The sequence below is a fragment of the Haemorhous mexicanus genome, chromosome 20 (genome assembly GCF_027477595.1).
Source record: "Haemorhous mexicanus isolate bHaeMex1 chromosome 20, bHaeMex1.pri, whole genome shotgun sequence".
Taxonomy (NCBI): Eukaryota; Metazoa; Chordata; class Aves; order Passeriformes; family Fringillidae; genus Haemorhous; species Haemorhous mexicanus.
Window position 1 is genome coordinate 5,679,925 of NC_082360.1, and position 25,180 is coordinate 5,705,104.

A 25,180-nucleotide genomic window follows, 5' to 3' on the forward strand; every position below is an offset into this window, starting at 1 on the left:
CTGAGGGGTGTTGGGGCAGGGGCGCTGGCCGGGGGGAGGTGTTATTGCACGGTAGGCTCCTGTATCTCGGTGTTCCGGGTATCCTGAGGCCCGGTGTCCCGGCGCCCTGATGCTTCTAGTCGCGCAGTGTCCTAGTGCCCAGTGTCCTGTGTCCCTGGTGTCCGGGTATTCCGGACTGCCGGCACCCCAGTATCCCGCTGTGTCCGCGTACCCCGGTGCCCCGCCACCCTGGTGTTCCTAGTCGCCCAGTGTTCCGTGTCCCTACTGGCCCGGAGCCTCAGCCCCGCTGTCCCTGGCCGTGTCGCAGCAGCACGGCGCATGCGTGCCGGCATGCTGCGCATGCGCATGGCGCGCCCCACGCGGAGAAGCGGTCCCGCGGAGCGCCAGCAGGGGGCGGTGCCCGAGGCCGCTGCCTGCCCTCGCGCCTTACCGCGGCCTGTCGCAACCTGCGGTGGGCGGACGCGGTGCCGGTGGCTGGGACATGGCGTCGCGTGGGGGGGGTCGGTCTCGGAACCGGACTCCTCCTGGTACGGCCGGGAGCAGGGTGCGGCTCGGCAGTGGGCGGCAGGGCTGGCCGGGCCTGGCCTGTGGCCTCGGCGGGGCCGCAGGGCGGGCCGGGCCTGGCCTGCGGCCTCGGCGGGGCCGCGGTTGAAGCGGCCGGAACCAGCCCCTTCCCCAGCCAGTGACCTCCTGTCATTATTGTGATTTTTTTGGTTTTAAAAGCAGCAGGGCCCACCAGAGGGGCCCGCAGGTTAAGGGGGAGCAGTCCCTGGTAGGATCCCCTGAGCTCGGCTTGGCCCGCGGGTGCCGGAGGAGCTGCCCCGCAGTGGGGTTTGGTATTTCAGAGCTGTTGTGCCACTAAACAGCTTTTGAAACGCAGTGCTTTGTTATCCGAGTCGTGCTGCGTTAGCGCAGGGATCTGTGTGCTTGTACTTGCAGCTAGATTTAGAAACTTTTCAGGAATGTGTTGTTCCGCTTGCAGGGATCTGTATTTATTTGCATTTATCTTACCATTGTCTTTCATCTGAATAAAGTATGAGACAATTCACTCTTACCTGACCCACTTTGGTCTTTGCAGCTTCTCAGAGGTTCACTCTTTCAATTACAAGAAATGCTGAATTTATTGTTCGTTGCAACTTTAAAGAGAAATAATCCCAAAACATAATTCAGCTGGAAATCATTAACCAGCATGAGAGGAATGTGGTCCTTTTTGGGAGACTGAAGAAGTCTCTTCATCTGTTTTTTAGGCAGGAAGGAAAAGACTTTTGAACAACCCTCTTCAACAATTGTAGAAGAGCCTGAGCCTGAGCCTGAGCCTGTTCCATATGTTCTGCAAGGAGAGGACATCCAGGCACTTGAAATTAGGGCGGAGGACCTGGAGAAAGTATGTATGAGTATTTTTACTGCTAGAAACAGCTGCCTTAACGGACACTCCTGTTGGGTCTTTAATAGAGGGTGCTGCCCATTTACTTGAGCCAAAACTCACTCCTACAGCTGAGTTCTCATGCCGTTTTGTCTGTCAGGTTTTTTATCATGATAAAATGTCAGTTCATCAGGTTCAGTTGCTAAAAGTAAAGGATTATAACTGCCTATATGGTCCTTTCAAATGGAAGGATAAGTCGTCTGCATCTTCAAAATTACATCTTCAACTTTCTGATCTAATGAGACCTGTAAGTTGTTTAGTAGCTCTCATGGCTTTCCTTCCAAAACTCAGATCACAGTGTGTGAGTGGAAGTATTTGAGTGACACAGCAGCAGAAATCTCTTCTGGAAAGTGATTTAAAGCTCTCCTTTGTGCCCCTGTTATAAACCAAGATCCAGAGAAGTAAGACAGTAACTGAGTTGGTACCTACACAGCTGTGTAAGGTGTCTTGTAGGGGAAGAATCATAGACGATTTGGCTTGGAAAGAACCTTAATACTCATCTATTTCTACCACCCCTTCCATGGGAAGGGACACCTTCCACTATTCTAGGTTGTTCCAATCCCCATAACAGCCTGGCCTTGGACACTTCCAGGGATGGGGCAGCCACAGCTTCTCTGGGCACCCTGTGCCAGGGCCTCACTACCTTCACAGAGAAGAATTTTTTTCCTCATATGTAATCTAAACTTACTCTTCTACTTTGAATCCGTTCCTTCCTTGTCATGCCGTTACATGTCCATGTGAAAAGTCCCTATCCAGGACTCACAGCACCCTCACAGGAAGTGTACTGATATGACTTCTGTGCATATCCTAAAAGGATCGGATTGAATGAAGGTGAGTCAGTGTGTACCTAACTGCACTGTGACTGTTTATTTCCTGAAGCTTCATGCTCCACGCCTTGCCCATGATGCTGGGAGAATTCCAGTTCGGAAGAATTACCTTGTCCGAAAATATCGACCCAAGGAGGTGGCACATCTTGTAGCACATCCTGTTCCCCCCAAGGCACCCAGGGGACCACTGACTTTTCCTGGTAGGTTCAACTTCACATCTTACCTCTGGGTTTTAGTTTTGCTAAGCCAAACTTTAATGACCTGCCTCTGGGGTTGGGTATTTTTAAATGTGTGTTGTAGGATCAAGACAGTTTGATGATGGCTGTGAAGAGATCCTCCCTCATCACATTTTGGGAAGTCTCCAGGAGTTAAGGATGGAAGCCTTGGCCAAAAGAAACACTCAGGTTGGTTTGTAGAGTTAGGAAAATGGTACTGCATAGCACTTTTCCAGAGGTAGAGTGTGGTGCCTGCAGTACCTTTCGATGTTTTCCAGCACCTATCAGGAGCAGGGCAGGCCTGAGGTGTGGTTTTCCCGGCCTCGTCACACTCTGGGGGAGGGTTTGCCTTTGGAGAAACTGCACCAGCAGGTTTTGGAGTCCTGTGTGCAGGACCAGGTCGTGGAGGGAACAATTACACAGGCTTCCTCTTCCCTGTGTGCCCTGCTGATGGTGTCAGGGAAGAGCTGGTGTTGCAGCAATGCCATTGCTGGAGTCTCATGACTCAGATAAATCCATTGTATCTTAGTGTGTCCCCACTGCCCTGGTTTCCTTCCTCTCAGATTGCTAATGTAACAGTGCTATCAAGCTGAAGAATTCTTCTCTCCCTGTTTTGGTGTACACGGAGAGGTTCATTTAATGTTTCATTTCTCATCAGCTAGCAGATGCTATTAAGGTTCCTCATCCAGATGTTATTGCAGCAGCTTTAGAAGAGGAACATGGAGGAGAGGAGAAAGAAAAGGCACATCAGGCCCAACTAGCAGAGCACAAAGCTTTCCAGAACTGGAGCCGTCATATGGCAATGAGGAAAAAGCAGGAGAAACACCTAGGAGGTGAGAAAAGCTCAGGAGGTCTCATTCTGTGAAATTCTGTGTTCAGGTGGAGAAGTTTGATGTCTCCACCCCAAATCGCAGCAGTCATTGCCCATCAGGGTTAATGCCATTGCCATTGCAGTCTAATTCCATGTTCTCAGAGCTCCCACACTGCTCATGCTGTTGGCTCTGGATGTGGTAGGAAGGTGAGCTGGTGGCTCTGGCTGGGGAGAGGGCAGTGGATTTGGCAGGGAACAGTGTAAGTGGGTTACAGGTGAACAGTGGCAAAGGGTGTGCCCAGAAGTGCAGCACAAATGATGTGATGTTTTTTATTTATAGAAATTCTTCACAGGCCAGAGAATGAATTGCTGATGAACACGTCAGACAATTACAGGCAAATGCAGGAAGAACGTGACCTCATTGACCGGACTCTCCCTGCCCTGTTTCCTGGAAAGGTGAGAGCCCCACTTCCTGTGTGTCCTGATTGTGCTGCTCTTTCAGCACAGCACAGACACTCTTCTAAGTAAGTCTCGGAAGTGCTGTCAGGAGATGTTTATCAAAGCCACTCTGAATCCCTCAGCTTGGTGTCTGAGCAGAGCTTACAGGGGCATGAAAAATAAAAACCTAAATTATGCTATTCATACCAGCCAGGGGAAAGTGGTGATGAGCAAGTGGCATTTCTTGATTCTCACCAAAGACCATTGTGCCCTGGGAAGTGGCATGGGAACGTGTCACAATTGCTGTTCCAGAGGCAGAAAGATCTGATAGCTTCAGGCTTGGATTTTAGTGATTGCCATGGAGAAAAGGGCATGGGTAAGGCAGAAGGGTTATGGGAGTATCTTGTTAATTTTTTTTTTTCACATTTGTAGCACTCTCAAAGAATTTGCATTTGTGTGAGGCTCTATTTTAATATCATTCAACCTTCATGTGCACTAGATAGAAGAAAGTTCTTTTGTCTTTGACAGCAGCCTGATAGAAATTTTGGCTTCCTCTGCAGAAATGGATAATTCATAGACTTTTAAAATGCTCATATAGCAGGGTTAGACCTCTTCTTTTTAGCTTCAAGTGCCTCAGAAAATAGCAGGTAGCTGCACCATTATCCACAACAATCAGTGGGAGCCTTGTTTCCCACCCTAGGGACATCGAGTGGGAAGCGAGTTCTGGAGCCTTCCTGAGCAAATTGGGGATGAACTCACCGGGCTGACTCTGACCCTGACCCGGACAGAATGTGGGCACCCAGAACCACTCACTCATGTGGGGAAACCCCGAGCTGTCCAGAGGGAAACAGGTAAGGGACCACTGCAGAGAGGTGATTCCACAGAAATGGGGCACAAGTGTGGAGAAGCACCTCCTTCCCTGTTGAGCCTCCTCTTTAAAACACCACAAGGCCAAAGTTTGGCAGAGAATGAAATTTGATTAGGCATGTGAGTGTGTAGAGAGTGAGCTCTTGTGTTGGTATTTCCACAGGTCTGAAGTCTCCAAAGAAGATTCCTTGCCACCTAAACTGGGATAAGAGTCTTTTCCTGAAACATCGACGGCAGGAGCTAAAATCTCTCCTGGAGGAGCTGGGCTTTTATAAGCCGGTAAGACTAGAGGAACAAGGACATTCTTTGTGTCTCTTGTCAGGTGCTGTAGAGTAACAAAATTGTCAGGAGTTGGATCTGAAAACTAAAACTTGGTCCCACAGTGTTTTTTGTGTAAGTTCCCACATTTCCAAAGGGCCGCACCTATGAAAGAGTTGTCTGACCTCCTGAAGTGCTGCATGGAGTGGTCTAGGGGCCTCAGAATAGGACCCCAAACCAGCAGCATGCAGCTTCCAGGACCTAGGCAAAGAAAAACCTGCCAAGTAGTGGTACAGGATGTTGATTTAGTGCTGTTGGGCAGAGGGAAGAGGTCTTTATCCATGTGGAAGACACACTCTGAAATAATCTCCTGAAGGCAGGTGGCCCCTCCTCCTGCAAACAGAACAAACCTCACTTTTTTTGTCTTTGGAACCTGTCTCTGAGGATGAGGAATGTGTGAAGGACACTTTTTCTGTGCATCATTGCTAGTGGGGAGTGCAGTCACCTAGGATTTTTGGGAATCTCAGAATTGGTTCTTTCCTGTGTCCCTTTGAGCATTCTTTAAAAACCATTGAGCCTTTAAAACCCATTGTGGGAGCAAGATATCACAGCTTCACATTACTTAGCTGAGTTGGTGCATTTGTCTGGTGTTTTAATGTCCTTTCTATGTAAAAGAGCAACTGTGAGCTGGTAATTTCTGTGTATGTCCAGGATCTGGAAGGACTGGAGGTGATTGGGAAAGGGCAGCCTTTCACATCTGTCTCAGCTAAGGCTTTTCTACATACCGCCATTTCTGAAGAGATTGAGATCATGTAAGTTCTGCTTTGTGGCATACTTATTGGCAAAATTAAGAATTTTGGGTGTGCACCACCAGTCTGTGAGGATGTCCTTAGCTATTCTTATTCAGAATGGAGACAAGTCTCCAGTGGGACACAATAAAAGGTATATTCTTATATTATAATCACCAGATCTATGAGCCTTTGTGCCTTTCGTCTAAGGAGCAAGAATCAGAGAAAAGTTTTGTTGAGGCTCTTCCTTCAGTCTTCACTCTGTGTGGCTTCAGAGGTTAGATCAGGCAGGGTGGGATTCTGCTCTTAATTATCTCAATTTGATTGTCTTTTTTAGCCTTCCGTCATTACTTTCCTAGTTTTCCCCGTCCTGTCCATCTGTAACAGGCACAGCCTGAGGGCCTCTTGTCCTTTTTCACTCATGTACTTAGACAGGACTCATTCTTTAATATTTTGGCTGTCCTGTCCTTCTTGCCAGTGACATACAGCTAGATGGGTTCACCACATCTGCAGGGCTCTGTCCCTAAAGAGATTACTGTGTGAGAAAATAATAAATGGGATTATTTCTTACAGGTCTTGTAAATCACCCCTTGTTCTCCCCTCTCTGGAAGTGAATTTCACTCCATGAAAATGCTGGCTTTTGTTTTCTTTAGCAGTGACCCCTTAGGTGACTCCTTTACTGAGGTTCCAGAAGAAGCTGAAAATGTTCCATCTTTAGTTTTCTGTGGCGAGCCTGCTCGTTGGATCAAGGGCATCACTGCTTGCAGGGTAATTGTGAGATTTTAATTGTTGAGTCAAGCTAAGCCTATTTGAGCTCCCAAGTCACAGTTGTACAATGTGTCACTCCAAGGCCACAGAATGGGGGACTTATTCTGAACATAGGAGAGTATCCCTGTGTTTGCTCCAGAGAAAGCTGGGAACAGAAGGGCTCTGGTTGTGGTGTGCGGTTCAGATTCCCAGGCTTTCTCTGTAAAATGGCCACTTCTTTGGAGTTGCCTTACAAGTTCTCCTACCAAGGCTCAACCCCTTATTTGAGTTATGACTTCATGCAGGGTAAATCCTACCAGACAGAGTAGGAATTGTTCTTCTTCCTTGTAGAAGGAAATTGGTATTGCTGCCCGGCTCACCTTTGAGACTCTGGCTAGTGAGAAGGCTGAAAGCTTCCTGACAGTGACCAATGATGGCAGAGCTTCCATTTGGTACAACTGGATGAGGCTTCCCCAGCAGATCCCCTCCAGAGAAACCAAGGGGAGGAGAGTGCCCTGCTTTTACTTTGATACCAGACCAGGTATGAGACCTGCTGGTCTCCAAGACCTTTGTACCTCAAGCATAGAGCAGGAATTTGGGAGTTACCTGGGATGTGGAGTCTGACTAATGTCAGAGCACTGCTGGGTGTTTTCTCCTGAGGAAGCCACCCTAGTGTCAGAGCTGACTCACCCCAAAAGAGCTGTGCAAGGCAGATCCCTCTCCTGGAACTTAAAGGAAAGGAGGTTGCTTCTCCTCTGAGTGTAAATGGGTGGAATATTGAGAAGTGAATAATTTTCTGGTGGCAAATGTGTCATAATCTTCTGGAGAGAAAACTGAGCTTGCTGTAGAAGGAGAGTGCAATGGAAATAATGCCAGTTCAGGAACACAGGGACTGAGAATAAATCTGGAAGGAGAGTGATAGCTGGATGAAGTGTGATAACCAGCTAAACTATGGAGAAAGAGTCTCCTAGAGAGATAAGGAAACTTGGGATGGTTGGAAAAGGGTCAGGCTAACCAGGTGGCTTCTTGCACACCAATGCATTTTCCCTCTTATTTCAGGTGTAATTTTGCCTGGAGAAACTAGGAGGTTTTCTTTTATTTTCAAGTCGGAGAGAGCAGGCATTTTCAGTGAGCCCTGGGAATTTAAGACACATCCCCTGTTATTAGGAGGAGCTCTGCTTCAGGTGACCCTTTGGGGAATTGCTGTGTATGAGGATAAATTGGCTGACTTCAGAGAGAAATTGGAGGTAACCAAGCATGTAGCTGGGTAACTGAGCTTTGAACTTTATATGCAAATAGAGGATAAGGGTGGGAGTGGACAACATGGTATTTTTATTGTTGTGCAATTACTGCTGAGAGTGAGATTTACAAAATGTTGAACATACTTGAGCAGGTTTGCTAAATGACATGAGGAACTCTGCAGTCTATTGTAATGTTGTTACTAAAGACATGACTGTGTCTCCTAAAGTATTCACACTGGTCCTTTAAAGAATGAAATTTCTGTTGGTAATTAATTTCATTATTTACTTAGTGGGAAGGAGATTGACTGCTGTACACTATGATGGCAGTTAAGGTATAAATTGAAAATTACCCTATGCTTTGAAAAGTAAAGTTTGGGGGCAGGATTTGTAGAGTTTATTTCAAAACTGTAGGAAGTATTGCTCTGCTCAGCAGGGTTTGCAGTTGTTTGTGTCCTTGTAACTCTGTATAATGAATAATGTGGTTACAGGTGGGACTGAGTTTGTGTGTTTGCATATGGAATGGGCACTCACACATGTTGTTCTTGTTGTGGTGCCTCAGAGTGAGCTGGCTGCTCGAGAAGGTGCTTCTATAGTGAAAGAAAGCCTGAATGAACTTCTTGACCAAATTCGGACACCCGAGCGCACCCCTTCTCCTGTGGATGCCTGTGTCACAGAGGAAGAGCTGTTCCACAGGAAAAATCCCAAGGTAATGTTTGCTATTGGATGGACTGCCCAACTAAGTGGGCAGGGCAGACCCATGGGGCTGCTGAATCCCTGGGATTCTGGAGCTGGCAGAGTTTGCCATGGAGGCTTTAACAGTTGGGTTTGAAGAGGGAAGGTGCAGCTCATGTTTACCTTTTCCCTCATTGTCACAGTTGCATTATCAGCATCAAGTGGTAAAGCAGCTGCATAAACTGTGGAGACAGCACCTGGCTGTGCCTCCAGTCTTGGAGGAGGAAGTGCCCTTGGACCAGAGGAGCACTGCAGAGGACATGGAGTACCAGGAAAGCACCTTGGAGCTTCCCTCCGTCCGGAGCAGCACCACTGAGCTCCCATGTGGGAAGTACACATTAGAGGACATTCCAAGGAAAAAGTGCACTGAGGAGGAAGAAGCAGGTCCTTCAGGATGGAACCTTTCCCTTGAGGACTTTAAACAGGTGGGAACCTCTGTTCCTACAAGCTGATGGTGTGTTAATTCCCCTGCAAAAAGCCCAGCCTGCCCCAGTGTGAGCCCACCTAAAGGGCTGCTGCCAATATGCTGGGAGTTTGCGAGATTTACGAGATTTACGATGCGTGTTGGTTCTGCTGACCACACCCTCAGTGCTCTTGTAAAGAGATTCCCAAGAGAGACTTTGTGGGCTGTTGTGAAGAAGAAAAGAGAAGCACACAATCTAATAGATATTTGAAACTCTTCCCCCGTTAGCTTTCTGTCATCCCAGGACTGAATGTGGGGCAGGTGGACTTACAGCCTCCTGTGGCTCCCCCAAGGAGAGCCCTTCCTATTCATCAGAGAACTAGGGGGGCACTCATGACAGGCTTTGGATAAAATACAGACCTCCTTATATTAAAGCAAGAGTGCTTTGGATTCTGTCAATGGTTTTTCTGTAGTGCTCTCTTGGAAATCTCTCTGTTGTTTTTATAACTAAGCTTTACTAGGGAGCCTTCTAGCTTGATAGAATCCCTGTTTCCCAGAACACCTGGAGTTGCAAAGGGGCTTAATATTGGTCTGATGAGGGAATCTGGGTTTGTTCTGCAGATCTTGGCTACCTTGGCCACATCCTAGCTGTTTAGGAAGCCCCATCTGGGTGTGTAAGTGTCCAGTGCAGCCTGGTTTCAGACTGGTGTCCAGGAAGAGAGCTGTGGATTGCTCCACTGAGCTTAGGGACTAGGAATAAAGACTGAGAAGTGTTCCACAGCCCCTGTGAATTTTCTCTCACAGGCTATAATGTCAATCTCCGGGGAGGAGCAGCAGGAAGAAGCACTGACCCAGCTCAGTAAGGCAGCTCTGGAGCTGTGTGTTGAACAGAGGCCAACTCAGTTAGACCTTCTGTATCCACTCTGGTGGGTTACCTTTTCCAGGTGAAAACATTGTGTGATCAACAGCCTCAGCAAGCTCTCTTGCAAGTGATGTGATTCAGAGTGCACGTAATTATAGGAGGTTTAGAAGTCATCTTTACACTCTGGTTTTTTATAGCTTAATTGTAGCAGCTGTCTATGACCCAAATACCTTTTTTTTTTTTTTTCCGGGAGGTAAGTTTAGAATATTAAATGCATGTAATTTTGGAGAGTGTACAAGATTATTTCTGGCAAGACTATTCCAGTCTGTATTTATGAAACCTTTGGGTATTTTCTGTACCCTTTTGCTCAGATAACTGTCTTCTCCCTCATACAGTCTCTCTGTTCTTTGCTCAGGCTTTCAGACTATAAACATATCAACAGCTTTGAGTTGCTTCTAAATTAGAAGGATGCAGGTAAACACAGAGCAGGTAGATTTACCAATGTGTGTCATGTTGAAGAGCAGACCTAGTTTCACAGTAATATTTATGGGTTCCTGGGAGCCTGTTGATTTGCAAACCATTGAGACTTCGGAGGGCTCTAATGTGAGGAAAGCAATTTAGCATCCCCCTGCACAGAAACTTAGACAGTGGGTGCTGTTTTGTTCGTTTAGTTGCACAGGGCAGCTGTCAGCTATAAGGTGCCTTCACTTCTGGGCACAGGGTCAAACAAAGTGGCAGTTGCTGCACTGTCTCCCTTCTGATCCTGATCATTTTCTCAGCCTCCAGCTGTGGCGTGGAGCAGTTGATGACTTGGTGAGTCACTCTCTGAGGCTGAGATCCGTGCTTGGTTTGATTAAGAAGGACATCTATGCAGAAGCTGTTCTAGAGGAAACAGGTAAATGGTGGTTTTAGCACAGCAATTGCTTTCTGTGGGCTGTTGGAAATGCAAAAAACACGATGAATTTTAACAGAAATGTCAATTTCAACATGTGTCCCTGAGGAAGAAGCATCAGGAAAATAACTGGCAGATTGTGTGACAGTAACAATACTAATTGGGATCTGTGGTTTGGAATCAGTGAAAAAACATCCCCACAAAAAAGGCCTTTCAATTCAGCTAGGTCTAGCCATGGTTTTCACACAGACTGACCCAGCAAATACTGCCTCAATGAGACCTCTTCATTCCTTATTTAAACAAAGAAGTCTTCAAGGTATTGTTTTTCAGTGCAGTACATCTCAGATTCATAAAAAGAGGAGAATATATTGCAAAAGTAACATTCCCACTGTGCTAGTGCAGTGGGATGAACTTTCTGGATGTGTGGATGCTTTTGGTTAATTGAAATCCTTTCTTTTGTAGAGGAAGTAAAGCAAGGAGGAGTAAAAAAAGGAGGAAAGGAAGACAAAATAGCTACTAAGAAAGAAGAGAAAAAGGATAAAGAAGGCAAAAAAAGTAGAGGGCCATCAGGAAAGGAGAAAGCAGTAGGTGTTGGGATGCCTGGTGAACCCTGAGTGCTGGGGACAGTGTGATCATCCTGAGGTTGTGTATCCTGAGTTTGAATTAATTTCCAACCCAGTGAAAGAGGTGCTGCTGCTGGGAGATGCATCTTGAAGCTGTCTGAGCAGTGTCCTGACCTATGTCCCTTTTTCCCTTGGTCTGTCCCTGATTAGGATCATTCAGACAGCAGAAAGCTGAAAGCAAAGGATGAGAAGCAAGTATCTTCCATTTCTGTGCAGGTCATGAAAGGGAGAGCAGAGTCCATCAAAGGAAGATATGAGAAGCAGAAGGTGAAAGAGGAAGCTGCAACTACAGTTTGGGCAGAACCTGTTCAGGAGCAGGTGGACTCTATTTCACTTGAAATATACCGGGAAAAGCTCTACATTGAAGTGAGTCTGACCAAAGCTTGTATCATTGTCAGGGTTTTGTTCTTTTCTCGTAAGGCACACTTACAGAGGCTCAGGGGGAGAGGCAAGCAGTTTGTTAAACTCAGAAAACTGGCAGACAAATGTCTCTTATGCTACAGCAAGGTAAGTGTGAAATCCAAATTAATTTGTTTCAGCCTGGAATCTTTTAGCAGAAATCCAGCCATCACATAGCCACATGCGGGACTTCTATCTGGGATGTCTTTAGCATTGCTTGCAGACTCTGGAGGGATCAGCTGAATTAATTGTACCTCAGATAATGTTAAACACACTTCATAGCCAGGGAAGTTATTACTAGAGCTCTGACAGCAGCAGGCTCCCACTTCTATGTGGTTGTGTGTGTGCCCATATGAAAATGTACCTCAGAAACCATCTCTGTCAATCTCAGCCTCAAGATTTCGTCATGTGTTTTCACTGCAGCTCTCTTTGAATTTCTGCAGGTTTACAGGCTGCTGGATTCAATGGTGAGCAAAATGGTGTCTTTATTTGAGGATCTGAAGCAGTAACATGCTCTGAAGTGGGAGCGAAGCCCTTTGTATGTAGAAATAGACTTGCTTTTTAAAAAATAAAATAAATAACCATATTTACACAGATGGAGTGGAGATTCTTCTTTCTGAAGTGATTCAGTGGTTACAAATATCAGGCTGCCTCTTTTCTGACACACTGTGATGTGAGACTATTGCTAGATCATCTGTTACTGCTACAGATGATGCTTGCGAAGAAGAGACAAGGCAAGAAGTATCACCACCTCAGAAAACATTAAGACTGGAAAATACTGGTATTTCTGCTAAAGGAGAATTTAAAAGTGCCTGTTAACATGAGGTATATTCTTTGTGTCTTGATTGTGCTTTGCTAGCAGGTGAGTGAACAGGATGTCCTTGTACTCATGAATACTGATACCAGGACAGTAGACAAATCCATCCTGAGTTTTATCATATTTTTGGTGTCTTGTCCAGTCTCCCCTTAGGTCTTGCTGGACAGGTGACTTCTCTGAGGCATTCTGGATCCCAGTAAAAACACTGTCTCAAGGGGTGTGCCACCCTGCCTGGTTTTGCACACTCAGATTTCCTTCTTGTGCTGATCTTACCATCTCTTTCCATTGAGCTCCAGGTACCACACCCCATTCTGAGCCAGGTTTTACACGCTTCCTTCCAAGACTAATCACTCTTAAATGAGTGAAATTTGTGCTGTAGAAGTTGTGAAACATGCTAAGTCCTCATGTTAGAGCCACCCCTCCTGTCTGTCCATCTCCCGATGTGTCTGGGCTCACCACCATTTTCCATCTGTGTGCATCACTGCTGGAATGGGGCTTTTTGTGGAGACATCCCAGGCCTGAGTTGGACATTGGACTTGGAGCAGGTTCTTGAGGTAGAGGGAGCTCTGTGTGGGGTCTGTCTTGGCCTGGTGTCAGTAAGTGCCATCTTCCTGCTAAAGTAGCTGGACAGCACTCCCCAGAAATGCTTTGGCCCTGTAGAGCAATGACATCAGTGTAGATCATTAATTAGGGATGATGATCCCACTGGAGCTCTTAAGCAGCAGATGCCTATCCATGCTCAGCATCACTCAGCCATGAGTTCAGTGGCTCCAGGTGTGCCCCTTGGGCACATGCCCCTGTCCCTTGGCTGGCACACATCTTGCTGCTGCACATGTAGTATGAAATGACTGCTCCTTCTGCTGAATTGGTGTCTTCTGCTTTCTCATTTTAACTCCTGTGCTGTCTCTGGGGAGAGGATCTATTTCTCCCCTTTGCGCCTAGCAATATCATGGCAAAGCACAGCTTGTTTTCTTCACTGGCCAGGTGAGGCTCCTCATCTTTTGAGACGTTTTCTCATAGTGGGGTGTGGGGAAGCATTTTGGCTTCTATAGCAGCAGGAGCCTCCTCTGGCTCAGTGGGCAGAGACCCACAAAGGGAATGTCTCTGCTCAGCATTCCCGGAGTGAGAATTTCAGCAACATTTTGAGAATTAGGAGGAAAAAGGCCTGAAGTTGGGGTGTGTTTCACAGGCTCTGACAATAGCTCCTGCCTCCCTGGAGATGATTATCAGCTTTGTGAATTTGCCCAACTCAAACTGCTCAAGCCATCTGTTTCTAGGAGAGAGGGAGTCTGCATGTTCTAGAGGCAACATGATTGTCAGAGAGGCAGGAATCCTTTCATTTGGTAGTTTTACCTTAAAGGATGACAAAGCCCATCCATGTCTCCATGGATCCATATCCTCAGTTCAGCCTATTAAAACCACGCTCCATGTGTACATCTACCCACAGGAAAATCTGTTAATGCAACATGGGCTAGATGAAAGTTTTGCATCAGTCATGTACAAAGGAAGAATGGCCTGTGCTGGCATCTTCCCTTCCAGGGAGGAGACTGGAAGCAGAGGGCAGGTGGGCGGCATAGAAGTTCTGCAAAGGAGAACAAACCTGTGAATAGTCTAATTACTTGTCATAAATTTTTGTCATAAATATTGCCAGCCTTGGACAAGAGTGTCCTCAGGGAAAAGGTACAAGGAGCATGCAGGAAAGGATGTGCTGGGCCAACAACTGTGGTATTCTGCTGTCTGGCTGCTTCAGCTTTTTGTGAGCCAGCTGATTTTTTTTTTTTTTTTTTCTTTTTGCATTGATTTGTGGAACTAACAGAACAGGAACTGCAGTGGAATTAGAGGTTGTTTCCACAGAGTAGCTGTAGAAACATATACCTCTTATTTACAGGCCTAGTGTGAGATGTGAGCTCTGTCCCTAGCAGCAAGACCCTCAGGGCTGTCAGCTCTGCACTCTGCAGGATACTGTAAGGCTGAGTCTTTGCAGCCAGGCAAGGAAATTATTCCTTCTCCTCTCCCAAGCGTGGGCATTATTTGTATTAGTGTTAATAATTTGTGTTGTGTTTGCTAAATAACAAAGGTGAGCAACCTTCCTGGCCTTGGGAGTTGCATTCCAAACCCATCATGTGAGTGGGGCCTGAAGACACCATCACCACCAGTGAGGATGGGAAGAGGGGGGATTGCAGGAAAATGAGCCAAGCAGAAGATGATAGTACATTTCCAATGGCAGAGGGGGTCTGAGTGAGCAGCCAGGCTCTGCTGAGGGCAAGCAGTGCTTTGCTGGTCCTATACCCACAGTGGGGTTTTGGGACCCCCAGCAAAGAAACCCCACATTTGTACAGCTCCAAAAACACCTCCTGGGATGTTCTCCCCATGGAGAGGTTCACTTTGTTTGTAAAAAAATATCACTGCCTGAAGAAAGGCAAGCTGTCTACCTCACCATCTGACACAGTGAAGCAGGAGTATTGGGAATGGAGAAAGAGGAAAGCTTGGAGCTTGGGCTGCCATGAAGAATGCCTGCCACTTCCTCAGCTGGGATGTTCTCTGGGCTGACCTGCAGAGGGTTTGGATGCTCTTTTCCCACACTGCAGCTGGGAGTGGGACTAGATGCTTATTCAGCCTGCACAGGACAGAGCCTGTTGGGAATGTCAGGCTGCTGAGATCTGCAAAGCCCCCAGAGGCGCATGGCCTCCCGCAAGACCTGAGGCAGAACCCTGGGGGCAAGATGGATCTCAGCTCTGCATTTTGTGTGGCTGGTGGAAGCAGCAGCAGGAAGGCACGACCCCCCCCCCCCCCCCCCACCACCACCCCAGAATGTCTCAGCACCCCTGAGATGTTTTCCATCGTGAAAAATGTCAGTGATATTAAAAAGATTATATATATCCATAATACTTGAAGGGCTGTCAGTGATTAAAATGGAAGGCAGAGGCCGAGAGAGAGGGGGTGGCATAAAATGATCGAGAGACATGACTTATTTTGTCATGTCATCTGATGCCTCCCTCTCTCGCCCCAGCCAGGCTCCGGGAGCTGTTCAGAGCAGGGGAAGAACCCGCTCCAAATTTAGATCCTAGCAAAAAAAAAAAAAAAAAAAATTTAGAGAACCCAAATTGCGAGCGTGGCCTTGGGTAGTAGAGAGGGAGCTGCGTGGTGAGGAGGGTCGACATCCCTCGGAGCTTCTTTCGCGCCTGGGAACATGGATTTCTGTCTAAAAATAATGGGGGGGAGGTGGGGAAAAAAAAAGAAAAAGGAATACAGGCGCGCAGGCAGCAGCGAGCAGCGCCTGGCTGGCTGCCAGAGAAGGGGCAGTGACTGAGCATTTACAGCATCCCCGCCTCCCGCATGCGGCGGGGCAGGGGCTCGGCGCCGCATCCCCCGCGGCCGGTACCGCACCGAGCTGCTCCGCACCGCACCGGGGGGGCCTGAGCGCCTCTGCCGGTGCCCAGGCGGCCCCGAAGGGGTTAAGCCGGGACCTGCCGCCGGGACCTACCCAGCCAGCTCGGCAACTCGGCGGCGCGCAGCAGGAGCGGGCGGCTCCGGCCGCCTCCAGCCCGCGCTCACCGGCGGCGGCACCGGCGGCAGCACCGCGCAGGTAACCGGGGCTGCGCGCCCCTAGCACCGGGCTGCGGTGCGGGGTGGGGGGGGAGGAGGAAGGTTCGGTACGCTCGAGCATCGCGGGCTGGAGGGGGTGCCGGGCCCCGGCGGGCAGCTCGGTGCTGGGACGTCTCCCGGGCCAGGCTCGGGCCCCCGCTGCGGCTGCGGGTGCTGGAGCCGGGCGGGTGCGGGAGCCGGCGGCGCGGCGGACGGCGCTGGTCGCTGCTCCTCTCAGCCCTGCACCTGATTAAGGATGGAGCTGTAAATCCCCCTCCTGGCCCCCCTCCCCTTGGCGGCCCCTTTTGCCCTCCCCCTGCATCCCCCCCATCCCTACCGCTCCCCCTCCAGGCCGTTCCTCCTCGCCCCCTCGCCGCTCCCGCGTCGCCCCCGCAGCCCCTCGCGCCGGCCCGCGGGCGATGGGGACCTAGCCCCGCAGCCGTGTCCTTCTTCCACCTGGCCACTCTTGGTCAAGGTCACTGCAGTAATTACATATGAGCTGCTGGGTACTGCCGCCTTATCTCCCACACGGGTTCTGTTTCACTCCCTTTATATTCCAGGGAGGGGGGGATGATACTGTGCTTGATAAACCCGCAGCTCTAAACCCCGCTGGCAGCTCCAGCCCTGATTACGTTCCTCTCATCCTGCCCCAGCCCATGCTTCCCATCTCTTTCCATTCCGACTTCCCAGGCCATCTCATGGCGGGCAAAGTCCAACTGGGGTCAGGTTTCTGGCCAGGATGAGCAATACCGGGATCCTGTCACTGGACCTTGGTGTTTGTCCAGCTAGGAAACCTGTTGGAGGCAGAAGGAAACATCCTGCCTCCGCCTCGGACTGCCGGTGTGCTTGCTGGTGTTCTTCAGGCTGGTGGCTCCTTTGAAGAATGTGACTTTATCTCCACCTGGGTGTTGGTGGAAAGTAGAGCATGGAGCCAAGTCCTGGAGGACTTTGCTGTGTTACTGCCCTTGTCCCGGAGGCGTTTCCGTGCCAGGCGGGCAGTGGCCTGGCCGACTGCACCATGGGCTCTCCCGGCGGGATCCAAAGGCCGCGCTGACTGCATTGCGAAAGGGAATCGGTGCAGGGAGCCGACTCGAGAGAAACTTTGTCCGCCCGCGAGCGTGGCCGTGCCAGGCTCCTCTCTGACTCACGGGAGATGTTGCTGGCGGAGCTGTGGGGCTGGCCCACAGGAGGAGGAGGAGCTGGACTGGTCATGCGGGTTGTGTGGGTCCGTGGTGGGTGCCGTGCATGGCTTGTGGGCACATCAGCACGGCCCTGGCCCAGTTCCAGTGGGATGGAGGGGTATCTGGAGCTGGGAGTGGTATCCTGAGCTGGGAGAGGGCTGGATGTGGTGCAGCAGCTGCAGTCCAAAGAGGTTCTGGAACCCGAGGTGGGTGATCGAACGGACTCTGATAACTGCTTCTGCAGACTGCTGTGCAGGGGAGATATTCCTCTGCTCACGTTTGTTATCTTGGATGGGGGGAAAATTGCCAGTGAGTTTTGTCACAGCTGCTGTGAGGGCTCTGGGAGCAGTTCAGCTCCCCAGTCCTGCAGTGCAGCTCTGCCGAGGGTAAGGCAGCCTCTGCTTCTCCCTCAGCTTGGCTCTCTGATAAAATGAGGGGGAACAATGTCTTCTCACCATGCAGGGAGAAGGTGAGGAGTTAGGACCAGCATGGAGCAGGCCACAGGGCTCATGTGAGGACAGGTCCAGACTGCCCCACGTCACTGCATCTGTGTCAGTACAGCGCATCCCAAGGACAGGCATTGCCTGTGGGGAGGTACCAGGGCAGCTCCCAGCCATGCCAACCCCTGCAGCCCCTGTGTCTAGGTCCAGAGGAGGCTCAGACAGCTTGGGGTTTTGGTGAGAGGGGCATTGCATTTTCCATCCTGCTGGCTAACCTGGCACTGGCTGTTAGCACCCTGAATTCACCAGCCTCTTGCAGGAGCACAATTACTGAATTTTCAGGGAAAACATGCCTGAGCAGCTGCCAGCACTAGTGAGTCGTTATAGGCTCTGACTCATGACGAGGTTTTGGGTTTGCACGATGCAGCCTTGTCAGCACTGAGAGCCTTGGGCTGACAACTGGGACAAGCAGGGCTGCGTGCAGCTGGAGGTAGTGCATCTGGGTGTACAGGGGAACTTGTGGCTACATAACAGCTGGGAAGGTCTGAAATCAGCTTTGCCAGGACAGTGGAGTTGAGGCAGACAGGATCTGTAGGAGAGAGCTGCCATTTTCAGATGATTACTTTTAGAAGCAGAAGTGCAGGGTAGAATCTCCAAATGTTGCTGAAACCAGAGTCAAAACTTGTGGTGGCTTGGCAATTCTGGGTATCACCTGCCATGAGATTTCTTTTCCCCTTGAGCATCCTGTGTGTCTGAGTTGGTGAGTCGTGGCAGCCTAGCAGGGTGCACCTGATGCCAGGTGCCCCTATGATGGTCACATCCGCCTTGAGAAAAGTCCCTGGTGCCAGCAAAGGTCTCTGGGAATGGGTCTTGGTGGTTGGGGTGATGCTGAGATCTCTGTGTCACTGTTCCCTGCTGCAGGCGCCGGTGAGGCTGTGGCCGTGCTCACTCATCTCTTCTTCACTGTTCCTGCCTGCCACCAGCAGGTCTCCAACACCACAGCCATGACCACCTCGGCGCTGCGTCGGCAGGTGAAGAACATTGTGCACAACTACTCAGAGGCAGAGATCAAGGTGCGGGAAGCCACCTCCAATGATCCCTGGGGTCCTCCCAGTTCTCTGATGTCAGAGATCGCCGACCTCACCTTCAACACAGTGGCTTTTGCCGAGGTCATGGGCATGATCTGGCGGCGGCTGAACGACAGCGGCAAGAACTGGCGTCACGTCTACAAAGCCCTCACCCTCCTGGACTACCTCATCAAAACTGGCTCCGAGAAGGTGACCCACCAGTGCCGGGAGAACCTCTACACCATCCAGACCCTGAAGGACTTCCAGTACGTGGACCGTGATGGCAAGGACCAGGGCATCAACATCCGGGAGAAGGTGAAGCAGGTGATGGCGCTGCTGAAGGACGAGGAGCGACTGAAGCAGGAACGGGCGCATGCGCTGCAGACCAAGGAGCGCATGGCCCTGGAGGGCATGGGCAGTGGCAGCCACCAGGTCACCTACAGCCGCCGGGCATCACCCTACAGTGAAGATTACAGCCGGACACGGGGCTCACCCTCCTCATTCAACTGTGAGTGTTACTGGCAGCTCACTTGGGCTCTCCCAGGGGAGGCAGGTGTTGCATTTGGTTTGCACCTGCTTGGTGCCCGTCATTCTTCTGCATCTTTTGGGATGGTGGTGGTGAAGCCCATCCTGCACCACAGGGCAGAGATTTGGCTGGGCCAGTGGTGGATCCCAGCAGCAGTGGCAGCTGGTGTGCCTGCAGCCTTAAACTCATGGCTTGTTCGAGGTAGTGAGCTCTAAAGTGTGGCTGCATCTCCTGGGGAGGCTGGGCATTGGGACAGAGGCCTGGAAACTGCTGATGTGCTTCCCAAAATACATCAGTCCTGATGCCACTCTTTCCCCTTTTCCTCTTTTATCTCCCAGCCTCATCCTCATCCCCACGGTTTGCCTCTGACCTGGAGCAAGCACGGCCCCAAACAACAGGAGAGGAGGAGCTGCAGCTGCAGCTGGCACTGGCCATGAGTCGGGAGGAGGCAGAAAAGGTAGAGTGGCCCTGCCTGTCCTGGGGAATGAGGCATCTCCCTTACCTTGCCTTATCTGTGAACACAGTGGGTCAGTTCCCTGGGAAGAGGCAAGATTTTGGGGGCTGCCTGAGGCTGGTGCATGTACCTGGAATTGTACCAGGCTGCTCACATTGTGTTTGGCATCCAAAATCACCAGCAGGCAGATGGAGGTGTGGGCTGCCCCTGCTCCCTGTTCTTGTATTAGAGAGGACGGCACCAGGCTGGGATCTGTCCAGCCTCCCAGACGCCAGGATGGACTTATGGATTTACCCCAAAGCCCACCCCTCCAACCTGGCTGCCCTCCTCTGCCGAGGACTTTTGGTCTAAGCTCCCCCATTCCTCTTGCCTACCCACAGAGGTTTTAGGAGACAAGCCTTGCCCAGCAGTTTGTGTGGGTGCAGGGCCAGCAGTATCCCCAGGGCTGGAGGCTCACTGCATACAGGCGCTCCCTCCCACTGTCTGGTCCTTTCAAATGGGGCTAGAAGGAGCACTGGGAACAGCCCCAGGAGGAATCAAGCATGTGAGATGTTATGCCCAGTGTGAAGCCACCTCAGGCTGTCCCTTCTCCTGTCTGCTGGCCCCTTTTCCACCAAGAATGGATTATTTGCTCACCAGCAACCAGCTAGCACGGCGTGCATGAGCCTGTTGGTACAGCCAGTACACAAAATCAGAGGGACATGGGGACCAAGGAGCTGCATGGCTGGACCAGTGTGCATCCCCTGGAGCTGGCACCCAGCACCATGAGCTCAGTCCTGCCAGGGCAGGGGATGTGCTCTGGAGATGGTGCTTGTTGCTGCCAGTCTTTCCTGCCCAATGGAGGCTCTTTTGGAGGCAAAGCAGGGTGTATATCCCTATTTTTGTCCTGGAATTGGAGTATTTATAGCGTACTCACACTGTTCCAATAAGCACTGAAGAAACACTCTCTGGAAAGTGTTGCCTTTTTGTTGGAGTCCATCTGGGCTGCACAGTCATGTGCACACATTTATGGGTGTCAACACACATACACCCCTATCAGGGTACCCATTCCCAGCCCCCATGAGTCCCCACACCGCTGGAAAAGTATCATGGGGCAGTGATCAGGGCCACCATGGTGATACAGGGACAGCCTTTCCCCAAAGTCTACTCAGGTCTAGATGTGGGGCTGGCAGGAATCCCAAACTGAGGCCAATCAGTGTCACAAACCATCATCCCCAGCAGGCTGCCAGGGCAAGGGGATGTCTTACTCATCTCCTCTCCTTCACTGACTGCATCAGGGTCCCCAAAAACCTCCCAGGGGAGATGCTGACTGCCTAATTTAGGCAGTCAGCATCTTAATCCAGTGGCAGGTGATGGGATCGGGGAAGGAGCTGGGCAGGGGCTGCATGGAACCTGAGCAGGAGCTGTGTAGAGAGCACAGGGACACTGGTCTGGGGGTCTGCAGTCAAGGCCAGCTGGATGGGCACAGATGCTGTGCAGGCAGGCAAGGGGCTGCTGGAATGGCGGTGGCAAGGAGAGGGACAACCTCCAAGCAGTCTTGCGAGTTGAGGGCAAGCTGAAATGTCACCCAATTTCCTCTGTTGCCAGAAGCCACTTCCTCCACTTTCCAGTACAGACGAAGAAAGGCAATTGCAGCTCGCGCTCGCGCTGAGCAAAGAGGAGCACGAGAAGGTACCTGTGTCCTGCAGTCCTGGCGCTCTGCTCTCCTTGCACTTGGTCTTCTCTCTGTGGCACTGGAGCCCAAAACATCACCTCCCTCCAGTGCCCGCTTTGCTTTTGCTGCTCCGGGCTGTCTTCTGAGTGCTCTCCTGGGGGGCTTGGCCCTGGAAGAGCTGTCTGCTCAGATGCTGGGACTTCTTGGGTGGCAGCTCCTGTGCTGGGTGTGTCTCCTGGAGAATGTGCTGTCTGCAGGGTTGCTGCGCTCACAGGCCCCATCCCTTGTCCCCACAGGAAGTGAGGACCTGGCAAGGGGAGAACTCCCTGCAGCAGAGACCTGTGGAGGAGACTGCCCCAGGCAGGGACGAAGAGCAAGAAGAAGATAAGATGAAGAAAAGCCAGGTACAGCACTGGAGGCTGGGTGGCCACAAAGGGGTGATCCTGCAGGTCTGCCCCAGGCTCCTCTCACCTCTTTATTCCCTTCCTGTCTGCAGTCCTCTATTCTGGAGCTGGCAGATATATTCGGGCCGGCGCCAGCCCCCTCCAGCCACACGTCTGCTGACCCATGGGATATGACAGGTGAGGACAACTTGCAGGCTGCCAAAATCTGGGACAGTGGCAGAAAGTTGTCCCATGCCTCTGTTCCTCCCCAGCAGCTCAGCAATGAGGACCTCTGCCTTCTCCCTCTGCTGCCTACTCCATTACACCCCCAGGTGGTACTGCTGGAAGCCATGGTCCCCTGGCCACATACCCACCACTCAGCATTCCTCTGTGCTCTGCATTGTTCCCCTCTCCCAGAGTTTCCCTTTTTTTCCAGATATGAAACCCAAAGTGGAGCCGGTGGCTTCTGCCTGGACTGGTGCAGCAGATCCCTGGGTGCCTGTCCCAGACCCTGGTGGGGAGCCCCTCTCCCAGGCGAGCGCCTCATCCCAGCAAACCCCTGCTGGGCCCTGGGACTTTCCCCCCAGCACCACTGCAGCCTCTGACCCCTGGGGGAAGGCACCGATGTCTTCTGGCTTCCCTCCTTCAGACCCCTGGAGAACAGCATCCCCCCCAGCCCCCCAGGGCTCCAATTCTACACCAGCTCCTGACCCTTGGGCTGCTGTGCCTGAGCAGCCTCCAGTCCCTGGTAAGAGGCTCAATGGACCTTTTGGTTTTGCTGAGGATTGAGGACAGCCTTGAACATCACTACCCTCCTGCAAGTGGGCATCTCTGGATTCTCCCCATTTCCTCCTTCGACCAGCCCCCCAAGCACCCCCTCCCCACCCTCCTGACTTTCAGCAGGACCCCTCCTCACCCTCAGCATCCTGAAGACTTAAGGAACTTTTAGGCTTTATCTTTGTACAGAAGAGGCTGCTTTAATTATCATGGCAGTTAATAGAGCCATCCCATGGGAGCGGGTGGCAGCCCCACACCCCTCCAGCAGCAGCGTGATGCTGTGTCCCATTAGTTACACCGATTTGCTCAACCCAAATGACCCCTGTACACCCTGCCAGGACTAGACAGGACCGTTGCTGGTCGCAGGTGCCATGTTGCAGATGGGGAAACAGTTGTAGGAGCAGCCCGTGTTTCAAAGCTCAGCGTCACTCTCAGTTCCTCCTAGGTGTTTCCTCCAGCCCCGTGCAGGTCCTGCATACCTGCATATGTTGCCCCCAGTTTTGGTCCCCGTTGAGGGTTGCAGAACCTGGTCTAGGGGCTAGTGCTGACTGCTAAAGCATTCCTGCAGACCTGTCCCCTCCACCTGTCCCTGCTAGGGCTGGGAAAGGGACCTGCTTGTTATGGGGTAATGGCTGCAAGCAGTAGGGGTGTCTTGGTCTGCAGTGATCCCATAATCTAGCTCATCTAAGCCTTCCCCAGTGCACATTCCTGACCCCCACCCCCATGCCCCACACTGCATCCCCTCTTTGTCTCCTTGCAGGCAGCCACCCCTGCCTCTCTCCTGCCCTTCCATCTCCTGCCTCCTGCCTCCCTGCTTGCTCCCCTCCTTGAGTGTCCTCTCTTCCCCCCAGCTCCAGGGGGGAATGCTTTTGACCCGTTTGCAAAGCCGCCCGAGCCTCTGGAGCAGGAGTCCTCGCAGCCGCCCTCTTCGGTCAAGTCCAGCAGCCCTGTGGGTAAGAGCTGGGACTGGGGAGGTGGTGACCTGTCCCTGCCTTTGGCAGGGAGGTAGTTCTAGGGCTGGCCAGGTTGTATGTAGTTGCCTGCTGGTGTGGCCAAATCTTGTTTCCATGGGCATGTGCTGTGGCCTCAGTCTGCCCCACAGCTGAGGAAGCAGCCCAAGTCTCTGTATGTACCCATGTCCCTACCTCTGCTGTCTCCCATGGTGGCTTGGGCGACACTTGGGCAGGCCATGCTGCAGGCTCAGCCCCATTGTGTCATGCTGTGACCTGGGGTGAGATGCATTGTCAGCCACCCTGTGCAGTGACAAGGAGAATGCTGTCACCCTTGGTGTCTCCCAGCTGGCTCATGTGTCTCATCTCCTCTCTCTCCATCTCAGAGCCCGACCCCTTTGGCGACCTGTTCCCCAGCACCAGGCAGGATGGGGCAAAGAGCTTTGACCTTGCCAACCTGGCTGACTCCCTGCCTGAATCCAGCAAGGATCGGAAGGACTGTAAAACCCCCGAAGCCTTCCTTGGCCCTGCCGCCTCCTCCCTGGTCAACCTGGACTCCCTGGTCACACCTAGTCCGGCCTCCAAGACCCGCAACCCCTTTCTCTCCGGTAGGTGCTGCAGGGCTACTGGCCAGGGGCTTCCCTGCGCTGGGCAGGTAGTGGGCGGGGGAGAAAGAGGAGGAGGAGAAGTGCTGGAGGTGGCCTGGCTGTCGTGACATGTCCCATCTTCTCTTTGCCAGGTCTGAGCACGCCGTCCCCCACCAACCCCTTCAGCCTCTCCGAGCAGCCCAAGCCGACGCTGAACCAGATGCGGACCAGCTCGCCAGTGCCGGGCCTGCCCACCGGCCACCCCGCCAACGCCATGACCTACAGTGCATCCCTGCCGCTGCCCCTCAGCAGCGTCCCCGCTGCCACTGCTGCCCTCCCCGCCTCCGCCAGTGCCTTTCCGCAGGCTGGCACCTTCCCCGAACTCCCCAGCACCTTGCCGCAGCCTTTACTGCCGCTGAGCGGCCCCCCGGCCCCGCCGTCCGCTCCCGGGGGGCTCAACCCCTTCCTCTGAACCCTCTGGACATCTGGACATGTGGACCCCCTCCCCAGCTGTTACAATCGCCCCGATCTTTCCTTCCACCAAGACTTGGGGGTTTGCTAAGCTGTACGGGAGGGTGCCCCCACGCAGCCCCCTCCCCGTGCCCACTAAGGGGGGCAGCCAGCATGAGCCCCCGTGCTTGACGGGCAGCAGGGGACTCCTTCCCCTGCAAGGACCAGGGTGGGGGGCCACGGTGGGGCTGGCTGGGAGGCAGCCAGCATGAGCCCCGGTGCTTGACGGGCAGGAGGGAACCCCTTTCCCCTGTGAGGGGCCATGGCGGAGGCTTTACGAAGGGCTGTGGTGCGGGGGCTCCGCTCAGTGGGCCGGGCGGGTGCACGGGGTTCGGTTGCTGGATGGACCCCCGGCGTGGTGGGGCTTTGCCCCAGAACAGCGGGGATCTGGGGCAGCACAGGGCCGGGGGTGGAAGCCGCGGGTCCTCCCACCCCGCGGGGTTCGCCCTCCCTTGGCTGCTCCCCTTCAGCCCCTTCCCGCCGCCACCGCCCCCCGCCCGCTGCTGGGCGCCGATCCAAGGGCGGGGGCTGCGGTGCTTGGGCGCTGCGATGGCGGTGGCGGCTGTGGGTGCCCGTGCAACAATAAACTGCGCTGAGCAACCCAGTGTACACCTGTGAGTACCCCGTGCGACTCTAAACTGCGCTGAGCGACCGCGGCGTGCGGCGCGGGGAGGTGACGGCTGTGGGCCGGTAACGGGGCGGGACCGGAACCTGGGGGGGCGG

At 52.2% G+C, this 25,180-nt stretch overlaps 2 protein-coding genes across 6 annotated transcripts; both read left to right on the forward strand.

The window, feature by feature from the left end:
- The first annotated feature begins 62 nt into the window (after window positions 1–62).
- On the forward strand, window positions 63–12,120 carry MYCBPAP (MYCBP associated protein). Of its 3 annotated transcripts, none has more exons than XM_059864699.1 (18): window positions 63–527; window positions 1,248–1,384; window positions 2,303–2,450; window positions 2,551–2,654; window positions 3,124–3,298; window positions 3,617–3,732; window positions 4,415–4,565; window positions 4,745–4,860; window positions 5,551–5,651; window positions 6,281–6,395; window positions 6,726–6,915; window positions 7,434–7,621; window positions 8,175–8,321; window positions 8,491–8,772; window positions 9,555–9,694; window positions 10,392–10,507; window positions 11,344–11,493; window positions 11,970–12,120. In XM_059864699.1, the coding sequence occupies exons 1-17, from the start codon at window positions 482–484 to the stop codon at window positions 11,382–11,384; spliced, it is 2,313 nt and encodes a 770-aa protein (XP_059720682.1). In that variant the 5' UTR covers window positions 63–481; the 3' UTR covers window positions 11,385–11,493; window positions 11,970–12,120. The 3 variants fall into 3 exon arrangements, with proteins under 3 accessions (XP_059720682.1, XP_059720683.1, XP_059720684.1); XM_059864700.1 differs by having other exon boundaries at window positions 9,555–9,676; XM_059864701.1 differs by lacking the exons at window positions 11,344–11,493; window positions 11,970–12,120 and adding an exon at window positions 10,967–11,085 and having other exon boundaries at window positions 9,555–10,507.
- A 3,588-nt stretch (window positions 12,121–15,708) lies between these two features.
- Window positions 15,709–25,066, forward strand: EPN3 (epsin 3). Of its 3 annotated transcripts, XM_059864348.1 has the most exons (10): window positions 15,709–15,929; window positions 18,471–19,124; window positions 19,481–19,599; window positions 21,184–21,267; window positions 21,547–21,654; window positions 21,747–21,831; window positions 22,070–22,381; window positions 23,262–23,363; window positions 23,747–23,968; window positions 24,100–25,066. In XM_059864348.1, exons 2-10 carry the CDS (start codon window positions 18,554–18,556, stop codon window positions 24,417–24,419), a joined length of 1,923 nt encoding a protein of 640 aa, XP_059720331.1. In that variant the 5' UTR covers window positions 15,709–15,929; window positions 18,471–18,553; the 3' UTR covers window positions 24,420–25,066. The 3 variants fall into 3 exon arrangements, with proteins under 3 accessions (XP_059720331.1, XP_059720330.1, XP_059720329.1); XM_059864347.1 differs by lacking the exons at window positions 15,709–15,929; window positions 23,262–23,363; XM_059864346.1 differs by lacking the exons at window positions 15,709–15,929; window positions 21,184–21,267.
- Window positions 25,067–25,180: the final 114 nt, after the last annotated feature.

Bases quoted from the DNA above. Each gene is read 5' to 3' on its own strand.
- MYCBPAP (XM_059864699.1), top strand. From the start codon at position 482: ATGGCGTCGCGTGGGGGGGGTCGGTCTCGGAACCGGACTCCTCCTG. The intron at 6,396-6,725 runs GTAATTGTGAGA...TCTTCCTTGTAG, and splicing joins AGGGCATCACTGCTTGCAGG to AAGGAAATTGGTATTGCTGC. The intron at 10,508-11,343 runs GTAAATGGTGGT...ATTTCTGTGCAG, and splicing joins AGCTGTTCTAGAGGAAACAG to GTCATGAAAGGGAGAGCAGA.
- EPN3 (XM_059864348.1), top strand. From the start codon at position 18,554: ATGACCACCTCGGCGCTGCGTCGGCAGGTGAAGAACATTGTGCACAAC. The intron at 19,600-21,183 runs GTAGAGTGGCCC...CTCTGTTGCCAG, and splicing joins GTCGGGAGGAGGCAGAAAAG to AAGCCACTTCCTCCACTTTC. The intron at 23,364-23,746 runs GTAAGAGCTGGG...TCTCCATCTCAG, and splicing joins CAAGTCCAGCAGCCCTGTGG to AGCCCGACCCCTTTGGCGAC.